This window comes from Glarea lozoyensis, assembly GCF_000409485.1.
Source record: "Glarea lozoyensis ATCC 20868 chromosome Unknown GLAREA19, whole genome shotgun sequence".
Classification (NCBI taxonomy): domain Eukaryota; kingdom Fungi; phylum Ascomycota; class Leotiomycetes; order Helotiales; family Helotiaceae; genus Glarea; species Glarea lozoyensis.
This window is the reverse complement of record NW_007360993.1, coordinates 148,175-168,943: the sequence shown is the minus strand read 5'-3', so window position 1 is coordinate 168,943 and position 20,769 is coordinate 148,175. Positions and strand designations below refer to the sequence as shown.

Below are 20,769 nucleotides of genomic sequence, written 5' to 3'. Positions count from 1 at the left end.
GTTTCAGCCGCATGAGCTGGTTTGGGACGAGGCTGTGGGAGGTATGGAGTATTGGTTAGGCGTTTTCGTGAGCCTGAAGGTGGTGAGAACCTTGGATTGTGGTAATAAGAAGCTTGGGATGCTTGAGATATGCTAGTAATGGTGTAAGCGTCAAGTCGAATTACTCTTGAAGCTTGGGTCATCAGAGGTTTGCAATAAAGACGCAGAAATGCAGGACTTAATCGTGTACAAACCCGTACCCCTGCGAGTACTTCAAGGTTACATACCGTATTGTATTCGCAGGGTCCATCTTCAGCTCAGCTCCGAATACCTGCATATTGACAAAACGGCTCCCGAGGTTGAACGCACCTCATATCCAGAACTCCTCGATGATTTTTGAGAAAGACGAATCGTTCTACAGATACTCTTCAGTCTGAAAATATACAGACAATTGACGAGAGAAGTATCTACTTATTTCCTGAAATTTCTTGAGCTTCGTACAAACACATCCTCTCATGCCTGAGCAGTCAAAAAACCCTCTCGCTAATCGGTAAGGCGCCCAATAAGAACCCGCCACCAATTATTGCTCGCTGGACCAATCGAAGAGCTTCCGTCGACAAATGATACTCGCGACGAAGTCCAAGCTTTTATGGCAGGTGCACGATCTCCATCCAGACATTGGACGGTCAAAAAACTGTCGGACTTTGATATTGAAAATGCTGTATTGGAGGCTGGAATGCGGCTCTGCTTTCGAGAATTCTGTGTATGTTTGGTGCGATAAAACTCCTTAATGACAGTTGAACCACGGTATTTCTTCAAACAAGTAGACAAAATATCGTGCATTATCTCGTCTGTTTTCTTATGTAAATAAGACCAGGTTCGAATGAGTAAGACGATTGAAACCTCACCCTGTCTAAGCAGTACTTTGAGTTGATAGGATCTGTCGTCTAAGCTACGAGTATAATCGAGATTAGTCCGCTCCTCATGATATGAAGCTGCTGTAAGAAGACTCTAAAGTATGCCATTTCCTGAAATCCATACACGAAGTCCCCGGGATCCCATCAACCCAAAGGTCTAAACATCGAATTTCACGTCCCCACTAACCTTGTCCACCCCAAACAACGATCAAATATCACAGCTATCACAGCCACATTTAGACCCATCTCGTGAAGAAGTGACGATAAGTATTGATATTGCTTTTCAACTCTCGTACAACGCTCATCTCATGATCCCATTTCGACCAAACCAAGTTCCGCTAAACACACAGCTTGTGTCCTGCCCTTAATGCCATTACGGCTCATGGTATATCCAGCTCGACTCCCAATTATCTGCCCAGAATTATTACGTATCGTTCCAGTCTTACAATCCAATGTAACACGAGCCAGCTCAGTGTCAAGAGCTGTCCACTTCGGTTTTCCTTTCCAGTCAAGCTACCGCGACCTCATGCAACCTTCTAGAACCAATCCTTCTCTTCCACGCAACATTTCAATCCCTCTTCCCCATCCCCCACCCATTCCCAACCCCATACCCCAACGGCGTATTCGCACCCATCCCCTTCGCCCTAGCCCTCAACCTCTTCGGCAGCACCACGCCCCAGAACCACACTGTAACCACACTAGCCCCAGCACCCGCACTGACCAAACAATAAAACGCCGTGCTAACATAGAAATGCCCTCCTATCCCCGCCCACTCCACCTTCCCATTCTCCCTCGGCAGCGCGGGCGTCGGAAACCATCTTACAGAAAATTGTAGGGGCAGTGGGTCACCGATAACCAGTTTCTTCGTGAGAGCAGCGGGGCCGGTGGTGTGTGAGAGGGGGGAGGTCGAGTAGGCAGCTCCCGAATCTATCACGCCGGAGTCGTGGTGGTGGAGATGGTGTTTTGGGGTCGAGTGGAGGAGGATGTTGAGGTGCGTGGAGATGTGGAGGTGGGAGAGTTGAAGGGTGCCTGCGAGGGCGAAGATGAGGGGGACGTATTCGGTTGGGGGAGAAGGTTGTTCTGCGAGTTGGACGGAGGGGGGCGGGCGAGAGGGGATTCGACAGGATAGGGGCGCATCGTTGTGGATGTAGAATTCGAGAAGGTGGAAGAAGGGGTCTGTTATTACTGGTATTGTGCAATTGAGTTCTGGCGGAGTGAAAGTGTTAGCTGTATTCCTTGCTCGTATTGCGCGTTTCTATACCTTCCTCAATCCCATACATGAGCTCCAAAGGTTTACCCGTCTCATTGCACACTGGGAACGGAACATACTCCAGTTCGTTCCTCTCGTTCGAAATATGTTCGCCTGTATCACTAACAAACGCGAATTAGCACCTAGATCCATCCTCACTTGTATCCAATGGCGCATACTCACATGCTCCTATTCAGACAACTAACTTCAATCTTTGCGCCGTAGTGGTAACTGGGCAGGGGAATCGCTGTATGCTCTTCCTGCGCATCCGCCAGCATCTCCACCCTTAAGCCCATCAAAAAGACCCATATCAGTCGCAATACCGGGAATCGCATCGCCATGTCGTTTGGGTTGTGAGGTTGCGGTGATGTTGACACCTAGGTAGTGGGTGGACAAAAAGTGCCCTAGCCAAAACATTACATAGCGCATTAGCTCCCAACGCGTTGAAGCTTACTTCATATAGAACATCAGTTAATTCGACAATTGGACGTGAAAATCTGTCGAAGCAAAGTTTAAAATGTCATTATTACTTTAAGCTCAAAAGTTAAATTTTATTTCGCAGGTGCAAAAAGGTTGGAATTATCTGAGATCGCTTTGGAGCGCCAAGAATTTCCATGAAGCCATCAAGACAGCACGTGCAAGTACTTCAGTCAGCCATCATTGAGTCAACAATTGCTTCATAAATTTCATGTAAAGTAATTTGGCTATATCGTTTGGCAAATTAGTCATCCTATTTCCAAAACGTTACACGTCTAAATTTATCCGTTCCTCTGTGCTTTCCCCTCCCACCAGCCAGCGTCCAAAATCCAGCGTGTCGCTTTTACAGCTTACTCAATGAGAGCTATGAGGAAAGACCAGCCTTCTTCTTGAACGCAGCAATCAATCCACCAGTGCTGGAATCATGTCCAGATGGGTTTCCAGGCTCATCAAGCTCGCTCTGGATCTTCTTGGCAAGACTCTTTCCGAGCTCGACACCCCATTGATCGAAAGAGTTAATGTTCCAGATAGCTCCCTCGGTGAAAGTCAAATGCTCGTAGTAGACGATCAGAGCACCAAGCGTTCCTGGTGTGATCTTCTGTGCGAGAATGGATGTTGTAGGTCGGTTACCGTTGAAGGTCTTGTGCTTCATAAGAGGCTCAGGCGTATTTTCTGCTTTCAGCTCTTCGTCATGTTTTCCAACCATCAAAGCCTCAGCTTGTGCAAAGAAGTTTGATGCAAGCATCTTCTGGTGTTTGTCACCAGGGGTTGGGTTGTGTGACTCGGCTGCGAGGATGAAGTCACTTGGAATGATCTTGGTACCTTGGTGGAGGAGTTGGTAGAAAGAGTGTTGAGCGTTAGTGGCCGGTTCTCCGAAAAGAATTGGACCGGTAGTGTAGGTCTTGATGAAGTTGTTGTCACGAGAAACTGATTTTCCGTTTGACTCCATAGAAAGCTGTTGGAGATAAGCTGGGAATCGGTGAAGATATTGGTCAAAACTGTGTTTGGTTAATTACAGACACTGCTGTATTGGTAGTATGTTTGTTGTGACTTACGGAGAAACCAAATGAGTCTGGGAACCGAAGAAATCGGAGTACCAGACGCTTAGAAGACCACCAAGGACTGGAATGTTCTTCTCAAGAGGAGTTTCGCGGAAATGTTTGTCCATGGCCTGAGCTCCAGACAAGAACTGGTGGAAGTTATCGAATCCAATGTGGATAGCCACACTCAGTCCGATAGCAGACCACACACTGTATCTTCCACCTACCCAGCTCTCGAATCCAAACATGTTCTTAGCATCAATACCGAACTTGGTGACTTCTGACTCATTGGTAGAGAGAGCCACAAAATGCTTCGCAATATCACCCTTTCCATCGGTTTTCTCCAAGAACCAGGTTTTTGCGGAGTTTGCATTTGTAGTGGTTTCGGCTGTTGTGAATGTTTTTGATGCAACCAAGAAGAGAGTGGTCTCTGGATCAGAGTCACGTACCGCCTCAGCCATATGAGTACCATCAATGTTGGAAACGAAGTGGAGGGTTTGTTTACGGTCGCCATAGGCCTTGAGAGCTTCTGTAACCATAACTGGACCACTGTAATAATCAGTAATTGATCGATGGCATCAGCGTATAATAGAACTTACAGATCACTACCACCAATTCCAATATTGATGATAGTAGTCAATGGCTTTCCAGTGTAACCTTTCCACTCTCCACTGCGAATAGCGTTACTAAATTCCTTCATGTGTTCCAGCTCCTTCTGTACGCCAGGCATGACATCTTTTCCATCAACCTCGATGGGCTCGCCGGACACATTTCTTAACGCAACGTGCAACACGGCTCTGTCCTCAGTGGTGTTTATTTTCTCTCCCTTGAACATAGCATCGCGAAGCTCTTCAACTTTGGCATCCTTCGCAACCTGGACCAGCAGCTTAATAGTCTCTTCGGTGATTAAATTCTTCGAGAAATCAAAGAGAATTTCCGAGTTATCAGAAGTGTTTTTGAATGTTTGAGAGAATTTATCGAATCGCTTCGGGTCCGACTTGAATGCTTCTTTCAGGACGAATGATCGTCCAACGGAATCGTGGTGTGACTGCAACGCCTTCCATGATGGAAGCGACGTAGCTTGGACTCCGGCTTCTGCCATTTTGTAGGTACGATCGAGTATATTATCTCTTCAAAGCTTAGAAAGTTGAAGATTATATGTTGTATCTGCCGGAGATGTCTGGACAGAGTGGTTTGTTTTGTTGGCAGCTGCGTCTCCGGTGAACTAGGATTGAAGGGAATTCTCGCGATTGCTTGGTATGGAAGTCAGGTACTGAGGGGAATGCATAAGTCAGCCAAATATTTCCTGATGTTTTTTCAATTCAGATCTCCGGTCCTTGTCATGAGATAAATTCGACTATGGAAAGTGGTGGGGTGTTTTCTCGATACGACCCCGCACGGTCTTAATCTTTCGGTTTTTCCGCTCGTACGATGCTCTCAGAAGTGGACAGAATTTGTTCTTACTTACCGAAGATTGTGTTGATGTTTCTCAGCTGTTGCTCTACTCAATTCTTTAAAGTCGTGAGGCAATCGAGGGTTTTGAGTAAATAAAAGCGATTTACGGATGGAAAGACCGGTTGCATAATCGCTTATGACGTTTTACATAACCCCACCATCAGCTTGAGGTCAGGTCGTCGCAGCGAGCAGGGGTGTGGTTGGGCGCTAAATGCAATTACTGAGCGACTCACATAATAAAGGTCCAAGAAGAAAGTCTCGACCGTCTACTAGTTCATGATGGCTGTGTCAATTGCAGTAGGATTGTTGTAGCATTCTGTAAGCATAAACGACTTCATGCAAGTGACTTATTCACAATCCCCAAATAGGGCTAAAGCGAAAGCTGGATGAAATAGGTTGCATCACACCTCGTTCTATGTAATTGCTCTTTTCACCGCATGGCTGGCGAAACCCAACCTCGAAGCTAGGAGTTCTGCAATCCTAGTTGACAACCTCTCTAACAACAAAAAAAATCAGAATAAACCCCCATCCAACGCCACGAGTATCAAGGAAAACAATTGCTCTCCTGTCAAAACCACTCCTGCTGTAAACCACTGAAAACTACCTTGCAGAACTTGTGAGAGGAGTATCCCAGCTCCTCTAACCCCATACACAGCCGGAGGAACTGATTATCAAATCTGTGCTCTGAAATCTTATCTCATCATGACTGTCGTGCTTCAGGGACCAGCCTGTGGTTTATCTGTCTTGAACGCTGCCAACAAATGAAGGATCTTTGATACTACCTCCCCCATCGCCCAATCCCGCAACTGGGCGATTGTACGACCAACCGGTAAATTGTTGCTGCATTGTCTGTGAAAGCATGGGTCCATCGACAAAAGAATCTGTTGGCGCTTCACGCGTGAACTCATCATCGAAATTTTTCGTGTCAAGTGCATCGGTCTAGTCAAAGTTAATTGTGTGGACATTCATAATATACACGGGTTTGACTTACCACATTGGGTTTGAAAGTTGGCTCGTACTTTCGTTGTAAAAGCTTGCGCCAGTCGATGCTATGGAAGAATGGATGCGCTTTGATTTCAGAGGCGCCGTTAGCTCCCAAACGCTGGTCTGGCTTGCGATTCAGGAGTTTGGTGAGTAGATCCTTGGCCGAAGGAGGTACAATCTCAGGACCAGGGAAATGCAGTGGCTCGGATAGAATCTTTCGATACATTTCATTGGTGTTTTCATCGTAAAAAGGAGGAAGGCCTGTCAACATCTCGTATAGGAGGACACCCAGAGTCCACCAATCGACTGTTTTGGTGTAACCTTGGCCCAGTAACAGCTCAGGAGCAAGATATTCAGGTGTACCACAGAACGTATTTGTGCGGTCTTCATCCTTCATATCAAGCTTGCAGAGACCGAAGTCACAAAGTGCAATATGTCCAGAGTAATCGAGAAGAATGTTTTCTGGTTTCAGATCGCGGTAGATGACATTGAAACCATGTAAACATTCCAAAGCACAAAGAAGCTCAGCTGTATAAAATCTAGAGCGATTGATGTCGAAGCGCTGCTCTTTCTGTAGGTGGTGGAAGAGCTCTCCTCCGTTGACAAAGGCAAGGACGAAGTACAGCTTTTCGGGAGATTGAAAGGTGAATTTAAGTGGCACGATGAAGGGATTGTTGATTTGTGAGAGGACCGATCGCTCGGCGAGAGTATGTGCAACTTCTGATCGAGAGATGATGTGTGCTTTGCGGATCGTCTTGAGGGCGTAAATTCGTTGTGTGTCTTTCTTTTTGACTTGCATGACCTTTCCGAAACTTCCTTTTCCGACGACCTTTAACAAATCAAAGTCCTCAATCTTCAACGAGCGGGTTCTGTTTTCAATGTACTCCACGCCAATCTTGAGCTTTCCAGTACCATATGAGACATCTAGCCATTCGGTTCCGCTAAGACCTAAGGACTTTTCCCTGGCTTGCCATTCTGCTGCAGCCTTCTCCTTGTCCTTCTTTCCTAATTTTGGATCCTCCACGTATTTACGGACTTCTTCGAATCGAGGATTGATTCGTGTGACACCGAGGAAAATGTCCTGGCTACGCCCGGATCCTGGCGGGGCATTGGGATTTCTAAGATATAAATGTACTGCAAGCTCAGTAACTCGTGAAACATCGAACTTATATGCGGTGTTGTCACCGGCCCATAGGGGGTTCTCAGGAGTGCCTGCGACTGAGTTGACGAAGACTTGCAATTTGTCGAAATCTAGAAGAGCGTAGGGAAGGTATTTAGACGATATTCGGCCGTGATTTGTAGGGACGACTCCAAAACCACCACCGGATGTCTGCGGTCTCGCATTTGTTGCGTATGAGCCAGCAACACTTCCTTGTTGCTGCGAGGAGCCAGGTCGGACGGATCCTGCCACACCAAACCCGTTTCCTTGCGAGAGCGAATTCTGCTGGTGATGACTTAAAGTCGCCTTGTATTGCTCTGGTAGGGAGAAGCCGGCACCCTCGTGTAGTGTAACGATCAAGATTCCGGGTCGGGGTTGCGCTGGAGGTTGGGTCGCTATGAGTTCAGAGGCGGCTACGAATACCAGTTAATAAATGTCTCAGTGCTTTCTTGCTTTCGTACGTACCAATGCCATTGTCGTTGGCAGGAGTGGAGGTTCCAGATATTCCTGCCTTTTCGTCCTTAGGGTCTGGCGTAATCGTAGATGTCGAGGGGGATCGAGAGAATGTGTTCGCAAGAGGGCCAAGATGGGTCTCCTTGAGTTCTGAAGTGATCGTTAGCTGGGAGCATTCGGCGTTCAATAGTCGTTGTTTTCAAGGTGCGGGCAAATATCGCTCTACCATTTGAGTTGCGCGGGGAAATGGGAGATGCTCGCTTTTCCCTGGTGGCAAATGGAAGCACGAGTACACTCACTTTTGGTCAATTTCCAAGACATATTTTAGGTTGTCGTGGACGAAGGAAAGGTAGGTAGTAGGGAGAAGAGTTGTAGTGGGAGAGGATGAGGGCGTTGGAGCGTGTACTAGAAGTCTCGGCCTAACTCCGGGAGTCGAAACGATATTTACTCAGAATATTGGACGCAATATACGATATTTCGTCAATGATTTTAAGTAAATATAATCTTATTAACCCTATTTGAAACAGATTCAAATATAGGCTACAGAAGAATCACAAGGAAGGTTCTGTCCTTATTTTGCCCAATACGAAGCTAGAAACTTGGAATACGAAAGTCAAGTATTTAATGAAAGCAACAGAACTACAAGTTGAGAGTTTGACGTATATATGTAATGAGATCGAGTCAGGTGTAATTTTTCCCAGAATGGCCTGTGATTGCTGTACAAATGAATTGTGTCAAAATATGTTGAAGGCAACCTCGGGATTCACTCAGCCACGATGATGAATCGTGGAGGGCAAAATGAAAGTGGTAGTCTATACACAACTTTTCTTCGATTAATAAGTTGACGCAATCGTATATTTATTGGATTAAATTAGAACATTGTTACCATTTAGTCAACTGTTTTAAGTAAATAAGAGTTTTTAAGCTCTATACGAAATCGACTTATTATTTGGTCCAAGATTAGTAGGTACCTAGGTAGGTGACTGTCACTTTTTTGGTCCTCCGCAAGGGACTACTGCAAGATACGAGTTACTTCGTAGACAGATCCTAACTCCATAGAAGTTGACCCGCAGCCCGTTGGATAATTATATAAGACATAGATGTCTCCATCTTAGATATCGGTAGTCGAGTAAAGATGCAGTAGCCGCCCGTATCTCCTTGCGGCTTAATCCGGTCTTTCGAGTCTCTATTGCAGGTCCTTCATAGAATCTTATGTTTAATCCCCAGGGAATGAAAATGTTAAAGGAGCACACGTCACCTACCTACCACCACCATAACTGTGACCTAAACTTACTGATCCCACGAGACTCGCACATGTTGCCTTATTCAAGGGATAATGCGAGGCTTTGTTGCAGTGCCCAGTGGTTGAGTTGTAATAAATTACCACAGGTAAAACTTTCATTGGGAAAGTAAGTTATAATTCAATCTAAACGAACATTGTTTTTCCATCAACGATAAAGAGAACTTATTGTTTTGCTATTCATCACGATTTGATGTCCCACTTTAAAATGCCTTGTTTAGCCCAATCGAGCACATGACAAAGCCAACGTTCTGAGGTGGGGCGGGATGCAGCAGCCAACGTGCATCCTCAAACCACGCGCAAATCAGCAACCGCATACCTACCTATTCAACATTCCAGCGAAAATCGCAGAGGGCATACACATTTCCATTAACGTAGGAGATCGGGTCATCATTCACCAGCGAGAATCACAAAGGGCGTACATATTCCCATTAACGTAGGAGATCGGGTCGTTGCTGCGCATCACGGCGACAAATTGGACTCACCCAAGGAGGACGACGTGGAAGTGAACGGGATGGGGCAGATCAGAAAGAAAGTAGCAGCTCGAGGAGGGGAAGGGGGGGTAAAATATGTTTGTGATCAGTGTTCGGCTGATATTACCTCGACAGTGAGTCTTGAGGATCTATACTTGCGCCGTCTAACTGATGCCAAAAAAAGGTTCGCATCCGATGCGCCGCACCAGTTTGCAACGAGTATGATCTCTGTGTACAATGTTTCTCGAGCGCAGAGACTTCGGCGAACCATGAGCTATCTCATGCCTACCGTGTTATCGAACAGAATTCGGTTCCCATCTACGACAAAGACTGGGGGGCTGACGAGGAACTGCTTCTGCTTGAAGGTTGCGAAATATACGGGCTAGGCTCATGGGCTGACGTCGCAGACCATATCGGAGGCTACAGGGACAAAGACGAGGTTCGCGACCATTATATTGACACATATGTAAACGCTCCGCCATCAACATTTCCTTTACCAGCGCGCGCAAGTCTAAAAGACAGGTCTTTAATCGACCAAATTCCGAGGGAACAATTTCAGACGCTGAAGAAGCGTAGGATAGAGGAAAGGAAGGAAAAAGCAAAAAATGCTCCACCAGCTCAACCCAAAACAAAGCCAACTGCTAGTGTACCTTCATGTCATGAAGTTCAAGGTTATATGCCTGGGCGGTTAGAATTTGAGACGGAGTTCTGCAATGAAGCAGAAGAAGCAGTCCAACTGATGCAGTTCGATCCTGGAGATGGAATCAATCCCCGGACTGGCGAGATGGAGCCCGAAATGGAGCTCAAAATGACGGTGATGGATATTTACAATACGCGTCTTACCCAACGAGCTGAGAGGAAGAAAGTTATATTCGAACATGGACTTCTCGAGTATCGGAAAAACGCTGCCTTAGACAAGAAGCGTACGAAGGAAGAGAGGGAACTACTCAACAAAGCCAAGCCATTTGCAAGGATGATGAATAAGAACGACTTCGAGGACTTTACCACAGGTCTCACCAAAGAACTACACCTCCGTGCAGCAATCTCCCAGCTTCAAGAATGGCGGCGCAATGGGGTAGAAACCATGCGCGGAGGTGAGAAGTATGAACTCGAAAAGTCACAACGAGTTCAGAACAAGCAACCGATGGGTTCACTAGACCGCGAACGCCTAGCCAGTTCCCAACGCAGCGCAAAACCACCACCAGTCCTCGAAACACCATCTGGAGTAGCCGCCCTCATCGCCCCCGACCTCGCCCCCGGCCTATTAGCAGACACACCCCTCCCCCACCGCACCGCCCTCGCCGAAAAAACCAACGGTGCTCTCACCAACGGCCACACCAACGGCGCCTCCATCAAACCCAAATACACCATCCCCCCTCTCTCTAACGTCACGCCCCTGAATCTCACAAAGGAAAACGCACCAGACATCCACCTCCTCACACCCGAGGAATGCGAGCTTTGTCGGATGTGTCGTATCCAGCCGAAACCGTATCTGGTGCTTAAGGAACGGATTCTGAAGGAGGCGGTCCAGGGAAATGGCGCGCTGAAGAAAAAACAGGTCAAGGAGCTTTGTCGGGTTGATGGGCAGAAGGCGGGTAGGATCTTTGATTTTTTCGTTAATGCCGGGTGGGTTGCTAAGGCGTGAGGTGTGGGCGGGCCTTTGAGCGCTGGCGTTGTATGGTTTTGGAGTGGGCGTTTGAAATTTTTGTAGATTCTTGGACTTGTGGTTGCTTGGCCTTTTGCTTGTGGGTTTTGAAGGGGTGGGTATGATATGGGGTTTAGGTTGAAATGGGATGGATGGATGGGTACTCACTGGTCTGGCGTATTATCTTTAGGGCTGGGGGTAGCATGCTGTAGATTCAAGCGGGATAGCTGGCTATATAAATGAATATGCTAAGCAAATTTTGTTACAACATATCCAATCCACTTCATTTCTCAACTTATCTCAAAGCTCTTTCCATCCACCATCCATCATTCAGTATCCCTTCTCATCCGCCTCCCACACGAATTCCCCACCAACACCCACAAATCACACCTACTCCCTCTGAGGACTACAAACTTCAAACCTTGCCCATATCTACTTCATCGGATTCATCTTGAATCTAATCTTCTCTCGACAATACACCTTGCACGCTGGAACCGTGAAGTATACCAGAACAGAAGAAACGTCTCACAACAACTACTCATGACCTACATTTTTACCTGATACACATACTCGGCTCCTTCCCTCTTACTATCCCACATCCATCTCAACAGTCCGCCATCCAGACTACGCACCAGATCTCTCAACATAACCGAGACAACCATCCTTCGCCTATACAGCACCTTTACTAAACAAGATAAACTCTCATTCAATCTTAGACATTGATTCGCGAGATATAGTTTGTACTGTTTTAGAGGGGTGCACAGATGTGGAGGCTGGTTGTTTTGGGGATGTAGGAAGAAATTAAGGGGGAGGGAAGACCTGTGATATCGTGTCTAAATCGTATGAGGACGATAAATATGATGTGTATCCAGGATGTTCTATCTTTAGATTCCTATGCCAAATTTGAGGAAGAAGGAGCTGCAAGAATCCGGAATGTCTTGTTTCGGGGTGTATGATTTCGTCTTGATATCCTGCTTTTTGTGTGTGAAATGTGTGGGTTCGTTAGTGTTACCTCTAACCTCGTGTGATTATTCTTGTCATTACTTCAACTCTCCACTAATCTTCCTCGAGTCAATATCTATGTCTCATTGCCGTTCAACATATTTAGTTCATATGTAACTACATCGGATCTAGTACTAAAATCTCACATCCTCCCCCAGTATATCCCAAAACTGACAGGACATCCCTTGGACTTGAACAACAATATTCTGCCCCAAGTTTATATTTCCCTAATCCTTTTGAGTGAATGTACAATATTGCCTCTATCATAAAGAGTAACTATGATTGTTCAAGGAAGATATTATGCGAAATCGGTTCTAGCATCAATGCATCAATGCACTAGAAGGGTGTCCCATCAGACACTGGGGCTTCGTACTCGAAGAATCTGCCATAGTAATTCAGTAAATTTAACATAGTGGCTCGGCGAATGTGCTCGTAGGTGGGAAATTAGACGCATGAGTAAAGCAGTGGATTGGTGCTTCTTATGGCTATGTTTGGTCGTGTTTTGAGATTTCCTGGGCTGTCAGATGTCTGGGAGTAGATTGGTGGCAGGACTTGGAGGTGACTAGATGGAGAGTACTAGGAGATCGTTCTGGGGGGAAGAGATTATTGTTACGTGGCACTAATAAGGGGTGACTAGCGATATCAAGTGTGATTAACGGTCGGTCGATATCTGGTTTTTGGGGTGTATTTCTGTGGTCTGCTACGTGCCATTGGAAGGTACTCGTTGTGTAACTCCAACTGCCGACAATCCTTGGGTACCGTAAGGAAGTTGTCATATGTAGTATACCTAATACTTTCTGATAACTCTATAGCCATCTCGAACCTCGTGTCAATAGTTAAGTGACGGCTATAATGGATAAGTCTGTTTGACCCAATTGAGTTTAGTCTGTGAGATAATGTGGTTGCAAAGTTCGATGCACCGCCAACTGAACGATTGGGAAGCTACTGCCCCAGGTCGCAAGCGGACACAGGAGTATAAAACGTCTGTACTGGTCGCTCAGATATCTCTGCTCTCTGCTGTGCTTGACGATGCTGCTCCAAGGATGCCAACGACGATAAAGCCGTTGCATATGTCCGGAGCTTTGGTCCGTGTAGTGACTTATCGGGTCATAGGCGCTGAAGTCCAGAGCATAAAGGGACCCAGTGCTTCTAGGAACATGACCAGTCCTTGCAAGAGATGCTAAACAATCGATGATGAACTGATGCTGGTATCCACGGCAACTTGTAACAAATATGGCTGATATGTTAGTCAACATGCCATTTGACGCAACACCGTCAGCCACAATTCTGTCAACGCGAATGCTGGGTAAATATATCCCATGACGTGGAAAGTCGAACAATACGCTGTTCAGATCGCCATCGCGGAAGCCCCGACGCCATACGAAACAAGCGAGACATCAGTCGTAAGTTCTCAATATGAGGTGTGTCGTAAGAAAAAAGGTTCTGATAATGAAGCTAGTGAGAGCGAAACAAGCAGTCGTTCTTGCCGTATTAAATATGGCCGGTCTAGTTAGAGCCTCCACTTCGGATCAGTCGCTCTTCTCAACCCATTCCATCAACAACACCAACACCAAGTCCGCGCGAAGAGTTGGCGTCCGAGTCAAGAGATTGGCCAGGATTGTTGAACATTTAAAGTCCAAATTCCGAGAACTGTTGCATCGAAGCTATGTTGCAGTGGACTAGCGACGGGACCTACTGGATTGGAAGGAACGGTGATGGCTTCCCTCATTCAACCACGACCCGGACACTGGAGCAAACCAAACCCGTCACGAACAAACAAAACGCAAGTCGTGGCAGCTGTACTGAAATTGATTCCACCATGGTCGCCATCAACAGTATCGCCTCCAGCGACCAATACTTGATAGAAGGGCCTCGTCGTAGTGATGAATCGAAGTACATGTTGCGAATGCCATCTGACGAGCTCCCTCCGATGGATAATAGCTACAGACATCACAACCCGCACACCACTAGCGGGGTATCTATACCAGAGGATTGTGGTTTCATATTACCAGTTTCTCGCCTCTCTACCTACGGAAACCTCATGCCTATTCTACAAGCACAGGGCAATGCTCAGACTGAGGCTTACGACGACGAAGGACCAGGCGATAATACAAGACTCGCAACTACGGCTTGATGAAAGAAGAGGGAACGATGATGAGGAAGGAGTTGGCTTCATTACGACTCTCCTACGTGCGGTCATCCTATGAGAGTCGCCAACAACGAGCGTTATCCGCCAGTTCCAGGCGACGTACAAGCCCTGAATTCCTCCAGCAGCTACGACGGCCTACGACCACCTCAGTCAGGTCCTCCGGAAACGTCGAGAGTGGGCGACTAGATTGCTGTTGCCTGTCTCTTCGATCGACAATGTACCTAAATCGCCACTGGGAGCACCTGTGTCCACCAAGACGATTGCGACACTGGGCAATGGGAGGGCTCCAAGCTGGCAGAAGAGACAGTCGCGTTATGGGGATCCCATGGTCTTGCCACGGCGCCACCGTTCCACCGAAGACTAGGAGTATTCGGAGTTTCGTTGCTGGAGGTCTCGAACGTGGTAAGGAGGAGGCAGATGGGACTGAGGAAGAGTAAGCAGGGCAAGCAGAAGAAGTGTGCAGTACGTGCCCATTACGATGGATTTCACTCTGGCAGCAGCTCAGCGTTCTGAAGAGGGATCTACGGCAATCCCTCCAATCACGGCGGCACAAGACGGCTAAAGCGGGTCAGGTGTCGGCCGTTTCCCCGACTCCGCGACGGAGAGAAAGTTGAGCTCTTGCCCAACTTTCTCTCCTCCAGACTCCACGCCATCATTGTTTGTCTTCGAAAAACCGTCAAGAGACAGTCCGCGACGCCCGATTTCAATCGATCAATCCGATCTTCCGAATTCTCCTCTCGATGCAGTGCCGTACGTTGGTGGCAGCCATCGCTCTCAACTGCACTGCGGTAGCACAGCGAATGGGGCGACTTTCTACCACAAACGCTGTCAATCGCCACAATTTCTGCTATGAAATTCATACATGAGTTGCGAGAGGTGGAACAGCTGTTGTGTGGTTGGCTGCATCCAGGCGCATGCTTTGCTCGCCATAAAGGCCGGACAAACCTCCGGCGATGATTCCCATCCGACTGGAACTTTCCGCATACGACGGATAGCGCCTGCAGCAGTCAAACTCGCAACACACAACCTCGATCGACAGGGCAGCCGCACACCTCCACAAGGCCGGACAATACCCACGCGTCAATAACTGGCGTCCATCCTCTCGAGTCAACTGTATCATCCAAAGGAGGACTCTGCGGGATGTGGATTGGAGATGGCCATGACTAAGACACCGCGTACACCGCACGACAGCATGCGCAACATTGCGATTATCTTCAGTCTTCTATACAACGCATGAAGGAATTCTGGCAGAGGCGTGTGATATAATGTGTGGTAATTGAGACACGTTTTTGCAGAAAACGCGGATGGCCAATGATTCCCCGAACCCCCAAGACGACAGCAACGTCGGGAACAGAATGAATTCCTTGACCTGCTAACGGACCCAGAAATCCACCCCTCAGCCTACGCTCCGCGCCAAAATTTCGCAAAGGATACGCAGTTACATCACGGAGGAAACGCGATTTCGAACCTTTAATTAGAGTTAAGCAAATTACGTATGCTCATACCACTCATGTCCAAAAGGCTTTGCGCGCCTCTCTCTTCAGCAGATGGGACCCTATTTGTCGCGCTCAAAATCGAATCGATAAAACGAAAAGTAGCCGCCTCCGCCACCCATTGGCTTTTCAACGAAGGATGAAATCTAGTGTGGATCTCCGCGAAGGGCTGGAGGTACGTGGGCCTGGTGCAGGCGTCGAGAAAATCATCGATGCGATATATCCTCTTCAGTGCTGGGGATGGCGGCATGATTAGAAGGTTTTCCTGGGCTGCTGTGCGCCGTAGCATTTCTTGGAATGGCCCGGCCACTGGAAATCCATTTCGCGATTGCCCGAGGGCTTCTATTCCAAGATGTATAGCCTCCGGTCCATCTGTACCACTTCCTTCGGTTCCGACCCCAGAAACTCCGCCCGGAAAATGTTGAGCGATAACGCCAGTGAGATGCAGGACCGAAAACATTTGAAGAACCGGCTGGTATCTACAAGTGTATGCTGTTTTGTACTTCTCATCTAGCACATGCAGTCCGCGTTGGGCATGATGCCAGAGCACGGCTCGAACGGAGGAATTACTGAAGCCAGGCAGCTCCAATAAGGGTCGTAGCAGGTGGGTCACAGAGCTGGCATATAGGATCCTAAACAGTTAACGTGGTCTCTAGAGGTATGGCGCAATACGTACCAAAGCGAGAGAATATGTGGAAGCGCAGGCCGTTTCCTACTTCCCAGGTCTTTGAGGACCTCAGGCAATTCGTTCCGCCACTTTACAAACCTGCTGTAAAGCCCTAAGATGTGATTTGCCTTCAGACATGCCGTGTTGAGAGTGTACAGCATCGCCGTCGCCTCTCCTATGAGGTCGATTAGGTTGGATTTTTCTCGATTGGTCGTCCCAAGGAGACTGGGAAATTTTTCTACTTCTTCTTCATGCGCATGACGGTACAGGAACCAGGCCCTCTTGTCGATTGCTGCATCGTATTCTTCGACTTGATCAAAGCCGTTACTGTTAACATGGACGGGGATTTGGCAGGTCACCTGCGCCCATTCACTACTGGTGGTCAGAATTTCTAGATCGGCTGAGTGTGAGGAACGTCTACTGACACGTTTAAATTCCGGATGCCACCAAGTGTATTCTTCCAAACCTCATTAAATCCCTCCAATGCTTCGAATCGTTCGAGTTTCAACGCCGACAAGGCACTGGTAGCCTCTCTTAGGTATGAAGCGGCTCGCAGTCCTTTGCCGCGTGCGCAGTCCACGAGGAACATGACCGCGAATGCTTGTATATTGGTGATTGTGTGGTCCTGTGGATCAAGATTGGCGATGGCAGCATCACTGAATTCTTCTCCTAGCTGATCAAAATCTGGCTCGTCTATACCAGCCGCGCCGGTTGCGGTGTGTAAGTGGCAGGCCAAAGCACACATTGCACTTGCGAGGCTTTCGGAGCAGTAGTCCGTTGACTGGTTATTGTAATTATCGACGAAGCGGCCCTCATCAAACAAGGTGTGAACTGGATGCACCCAAGCGAAGTACAACGAGAAGAGGTGGTCGAACACTGAACCATCGCATTTCACAGACGTCCATCTGGTGGACAAAGGCCCTCCTCCCATTTCGTGGTCTGACATTTCGAACGTAGAGTTGTGCGATATTCGAGGTGATGTGGAATCAATGTCTTCAATATGGGGATGACCAAGCCATTCGACGATACTCTCATACTGCTCCCTATTCTGCAGTCGCTCGATGATCTCGGGAACCTTCTCGTTCTCTTCGCTCAATGCCGTCAGGATCCTGTCAGTCAATTGGTCTTTTGCCTTGAATTCTTTAATCTGCTTCACCAGCTCCTCTTTTGCATGCTTGATATGCACCTCGTAGATACATTCCGCTGTCTCTACTCGTGTTGCACATCTTTTGCAAGGCTTCTGACCGTCACACTACACTTTGTCAGTGAGAAAGCCAACGTAGGCCCTCCAAGACAAAATGCCGAAAAATCGCGTCGACAAGAGGTCAGCGAGACGTGGATGGAAGCGAAATGTTACTTGCCTTGGCTCTAGCCTTCTTGCAATTCAAACAGGCGTTTCTTGTAACAGATTCGGGAACTCGTCGTCGTTTCGAGTTGGAAGAGCTGCCTTCGTCTCTCTTGTCGCGGTTTTTTAGGGTCCCCGTACTGCCGGATGCGGATTGACCTGGATTACTCCCAGACGCACCAGCCGCAGGACGAATGCTGCGAAGAGACATTTAATTAATTTCTATGAGTCGATCCCATGGAAGGATTTATTGACGACTTGTTCGAGATGTTTGGCTCTTTGGGACTGTCGTGTGGCTTTTCGCAATTGGTGGTTGGGAGACGACGACGGTGGGATTGTGAAATAGACTGCAAAGACAGTGGATACGGAAAAGCCGCCAAATGCCATCAGGATAACTCGATGCGTTGAAAATCGAGTCGTCCAGGCATTGGTTGATATCTCGATGCGGGTTACGTTTGGCGGAGGGATCTCCTTCGTTTTGCACCTCGTACCAATCTACGGACCGCAGCAAGTTTGCCCAGAAGCAAGGAGGGGCGCAACGGGTAGCTTTCACGATTGAATACTTTCAGGCAGAAAGATCCGGAAACGTCAAGTGTGCTCGTTGTACTTCCTTCCGGGTTGTTGGGATTGAGTGTTGCTCTTAGATTTACGTATCAGATTCTTATATGACAACAGTTAGTTGCCGAAAGTGGTGGACCAGGTGGTCTAAATCGTGGAGACCTAGAACGAGAACGAGGTTCACAGCTTGTCCTGTGAAGTCGGCAAGGCCCAGGAAGTCCTCATATGCCGGAGACGGGCAGGCCATAGGCTGTTTGGGGGGCGCTCATGATGCTTTTGTCATTCGACTGAAAAGCCTTTAGGTGTGGTAGCAGTATGCACCATATATTGCCACAGTAGTGTAGCAAAACTGTGTTACTCAAAGTACCGGAAATAGAGGGCGACATGATGGGCTTCTGCTCTAGCGCCCGATGCGACGACTTCAGACGATTGGCGAGGGCTCGATGTTGCTACCGATTGAATCGGATTCTGGTTGTCCGACAAAGGACCCTCGGGACACTCGCCGGAGAGGCATCGGTTTAGATGCCAGTGGGGCGAGATTCTATGATCCAGAAGCCGTAACCGCGCGGATGGTACCAGAATGAGCATATGTTCAAACCCATTTTGCGAGTGCACAAGATCTTTCCAAATATCCCCATAGGATAGCTTGTCAGAATGAACATTGGATGTCTACTTGCTGCGAAGACCGATGAGGGAGTAAGAAGTGTCAAGAATCCGGCTCGACTTGTCTATGGACGACGGCAAATTCTTGGCTTAGAAAGTTATCATAAGTGGGAAGCAACCTCACGACCCGTAACAACCACACGTCAGATTCGGGGTTCCCTTTGTCCCTTAATCCTCTTGCAGCTCCAATTACTGCACTGTCTACTAGTCCGTACGTGCTTCGGGGACGTACCGAGCCCGAAGCCTGCGATCTGGAACTGCTAAGCGTGGCCATCCAACCCATGGACAAGAAGCTGTATGGGAGTTAGTGGCACCTCCAACGTCTTCAGGGCCGCCTAAAAAGGGGTGGCTGCCAAAGACAAACTCGAAGCAGAAGGAAACAGAGACGCTTTGACGAGGCGCTAAATGGATCTCGATTTCGGAATCTTGACCGTGTCCGATAACTCGATCACCTTCGTGCCACCCAACTGCTTTCTTCCATTGCGGGAATATGGATCGGACATGGTACGACCTAGGGGTCCTCATGGCTGGCTTACGCTAATTCGCGACTGATCCAGGTGGTCGTTACCGATCGCTAGCACTTAACTCTGTTTCAACAACCCTTCATCTGGTTCTCGTTTTTGAGATGTTACATCCCGCTTCAAGTACGCACTGTACACCCCCCAAAGAGTCAGAGACACGATAGTTATGCCTCATATGGTATTGTTATTTATAATTTGGCGCAAATATGTTGAGCGTAGTTTCAGCTAGACTCTGGTTGATGTTGCGATAAATCTAGCATAGGAGTTTCTGTGGAACTCTAGAACCAATGGGAAATGGCCGGAAAAAGTCAACGCTACTGTGACGCTTCATAACGAGGCTTTTGAAGGCCCAGCTTACCCCCCCCCCCCCAAAAGGTGACACTTGTCTATCGTTCAAGCTCATTTTATAGTTTAATAAGATTCGACGGTCAGCCTTGTTTCTTGTTTGCTATCAATCCATTTGTACGAGTATAGGATTATGAAGAGCATGATAATACGAAGTATGTACGTTTGTTGTCTCTTTTGTAATTAGGCGCGTTTGTTTTTTTTCTTACGTTTTCTTGCGCGACATAAACTGTTCGACTAGTTTATATACTATATACCAATCCCGAAAAGTAATCAAAGAAGCTATATCCCAGATCCAGTTCCACCTGCTCAAGTTTTTTCGTTTTGCACAGGTTATAATTGCCCAAGATTGCGGGAATAATCCATTTCAAATTCCCGAAGTTAACCGAGCCTTCATCGAAAAGGAGGGAGGTCCGTCGCCGCGCCCCTCTCATTGTGCGATTCCGATTATCCATACAACCCAGCAATATGGTTCACGGTCTCGTGGCAATAATAACGCTCAGTGCTAGCTGTATTAGTGTTGTCTATACTCGTACTATTTCTGAAGTATATACGACGCCGAAGGCAAGTGTCTGCGAAGTTCTAGAGTTACTCTCCGTTAGCGACGACATAGAGTGGGGCAATTTTTCCGTGGCGTTAATCACCGATGGTAAGGTGAGCTCGGAGCCATGACCGTCGATGGGATTTCAACATGGGCTTTTGTGATGTCGGATTGCATGAATTGCCCGGCGGTCTTCCAGAATCCGTTGTCAAAACACGCGGTATAGACTGATCAGTCGAGAGTACCGCAAGTCACCCTAGCTCTGGACAGACATGGCCTCCGGGTCGTCTCGTGGCGTGCGGTCCTTCTGGTTAGGACGAAAACGCTCCCGGAGAATGCGGTTCTTGCTCGTTT

At 47.7% G+C, this 20,769-nt stretch overlaps 7 protein-coding genes across 7 annotated transcripts; 3 read left to right on the top strand and 4 right to left on the bottom strand.

The window, feature by feature from the left end:
• Window positions 1-1,464: 1,464 nt before the first annotated feature.
• GLAREA_12580 (uncharacterized protein) lies at window positions 1,465-2,486 on the bottom strand (the record flags this gene model as incomplete). Its single annotated transcript, XM_008083361.1, has 3 exons — window positions 1,465-2,102; window positions 2,158-2,267; window positions 2,329-2,486. 3 exons carry the CDS (start codon window positions 2,484-2,486, stop codon window positions 1,465-1,467), a joined length of 906 nt encoding a protein of 301 aa, XP_008081552.1.
• A 500-nt stretch (window positions 2,487-2,986) lies between these two features.
• GLAREA_12579 (SIS) lies at window positions 2,987-4,764 on the bottom strand (the record flags this gene model as incomplete). Its single annotated transcript, XM_008083360.1, has 3 exons — window positions 2,987-3,620; window positions 3,678-4,211; window positions 4,262-4,764. The coding sequence occupies 3 exons, from the start codon at window positions 4,762-4,764 to the stop codon at window positions 2,987-2,989; spliced, it is 1,671 nt and encodes a 556-aa protein (XP_008081551.1).
• Window positions 4,765-5,852: 1,088 nt separating this feature from the next.
• GLAREA_12578 (Protein kinase-like (PK-like)) lies at window positions 5,853-8,034 on the bottom strand (the record flags this gene model as incomplete). Its single annotated transcript, XM_008083359.1, has 4 exons — window positions 5,853-6,056; window positions 6,109-7,673; window positions 7,726-7,863; window positions 8,013-8,034. The coding sequence occupies 4 exons, from the start codon at window positions 8,032-8,034 to the stop codon at window positions 5,853-5,855; spliced, it is 1,929 nt and encodes a 642-aa protein (XP_008081550.1).
• A 1,493-nt stretch (window positions 8,035-9,527) lies between these two features.
• Window positions 9,528-11,131, top strand: GLAREA_12577 (Homeo; the record flags this gene model as incomplete). Its single annotated transcript, XM_008083358.1, has 2 exons — window positions 9,528-9,620; window positions 9,671-11,131. 2 exons carry the CDS (start codon window positions 9,528-9,530, stop codon window positions 11,129-11,131), a joined length of 1,554 nt encoding a protein of 517 aa, XP_008081549.1.
• Window positions 11,132-13,952: 2,821 nt separating this feature from the next.
• Window positions 13,953-14,267, top strand: GLAREA_12576 (uncharacterized protein; the record flags this gene model as incomplete). The annotated part of the gene is made up of 1 exon (XM_008083357.1): window positions 13,953-14,267. The coding sequence occupies one exon, from the start codon at window positions 13,953-13,955 to the stop codon at window positions 14,265-14,267; it is 315 nt and encodes a 104-aa protein (XP_008081548.1).
• Window positions 14,268-14,557: 290 nt separating this feature from the next.
• On the top strand, window positions 14,558-14,719 carry GLAREA_12575 (uncharacterized protein; the record flags this gene model as incomplete). Its single annotated transcript, XM_008083356.1, has 1 exon — window positions 14,558-14,719. One exon carries the CDS (start codon window positions 14,558-14,560, stop codon window positions 14,717-14,719), a length of 162 nt encoding a protein of 53 aa, XP_008081547.1.
• A 1,033-nt stretch (window positions 14,720-15,752) lies between these two features.
• Window positions 15,753-17,998, bottom strand: GLAREA_12574 (uncharacterized protein; the record flags this gene model as incomplete). Its single annotated transcript, XM_008083355.1, has 4 exons — window positions 15,753-16,407; window positions 16,452-16,814; window positions 16,868-17,694; window positions 17,849-17,998. The coding sequence occupies 4 exons, from the start codon at window positions 17,996-17,998 to the stop codon at window positions 15,753-15,755; spliced, it is 1,995 nt and encodes a 664-aa protein (XP_008081546.1).
• Between the last annotated feature and the right edge of the window lie 2,771 nt (window positions 17,999-20,769).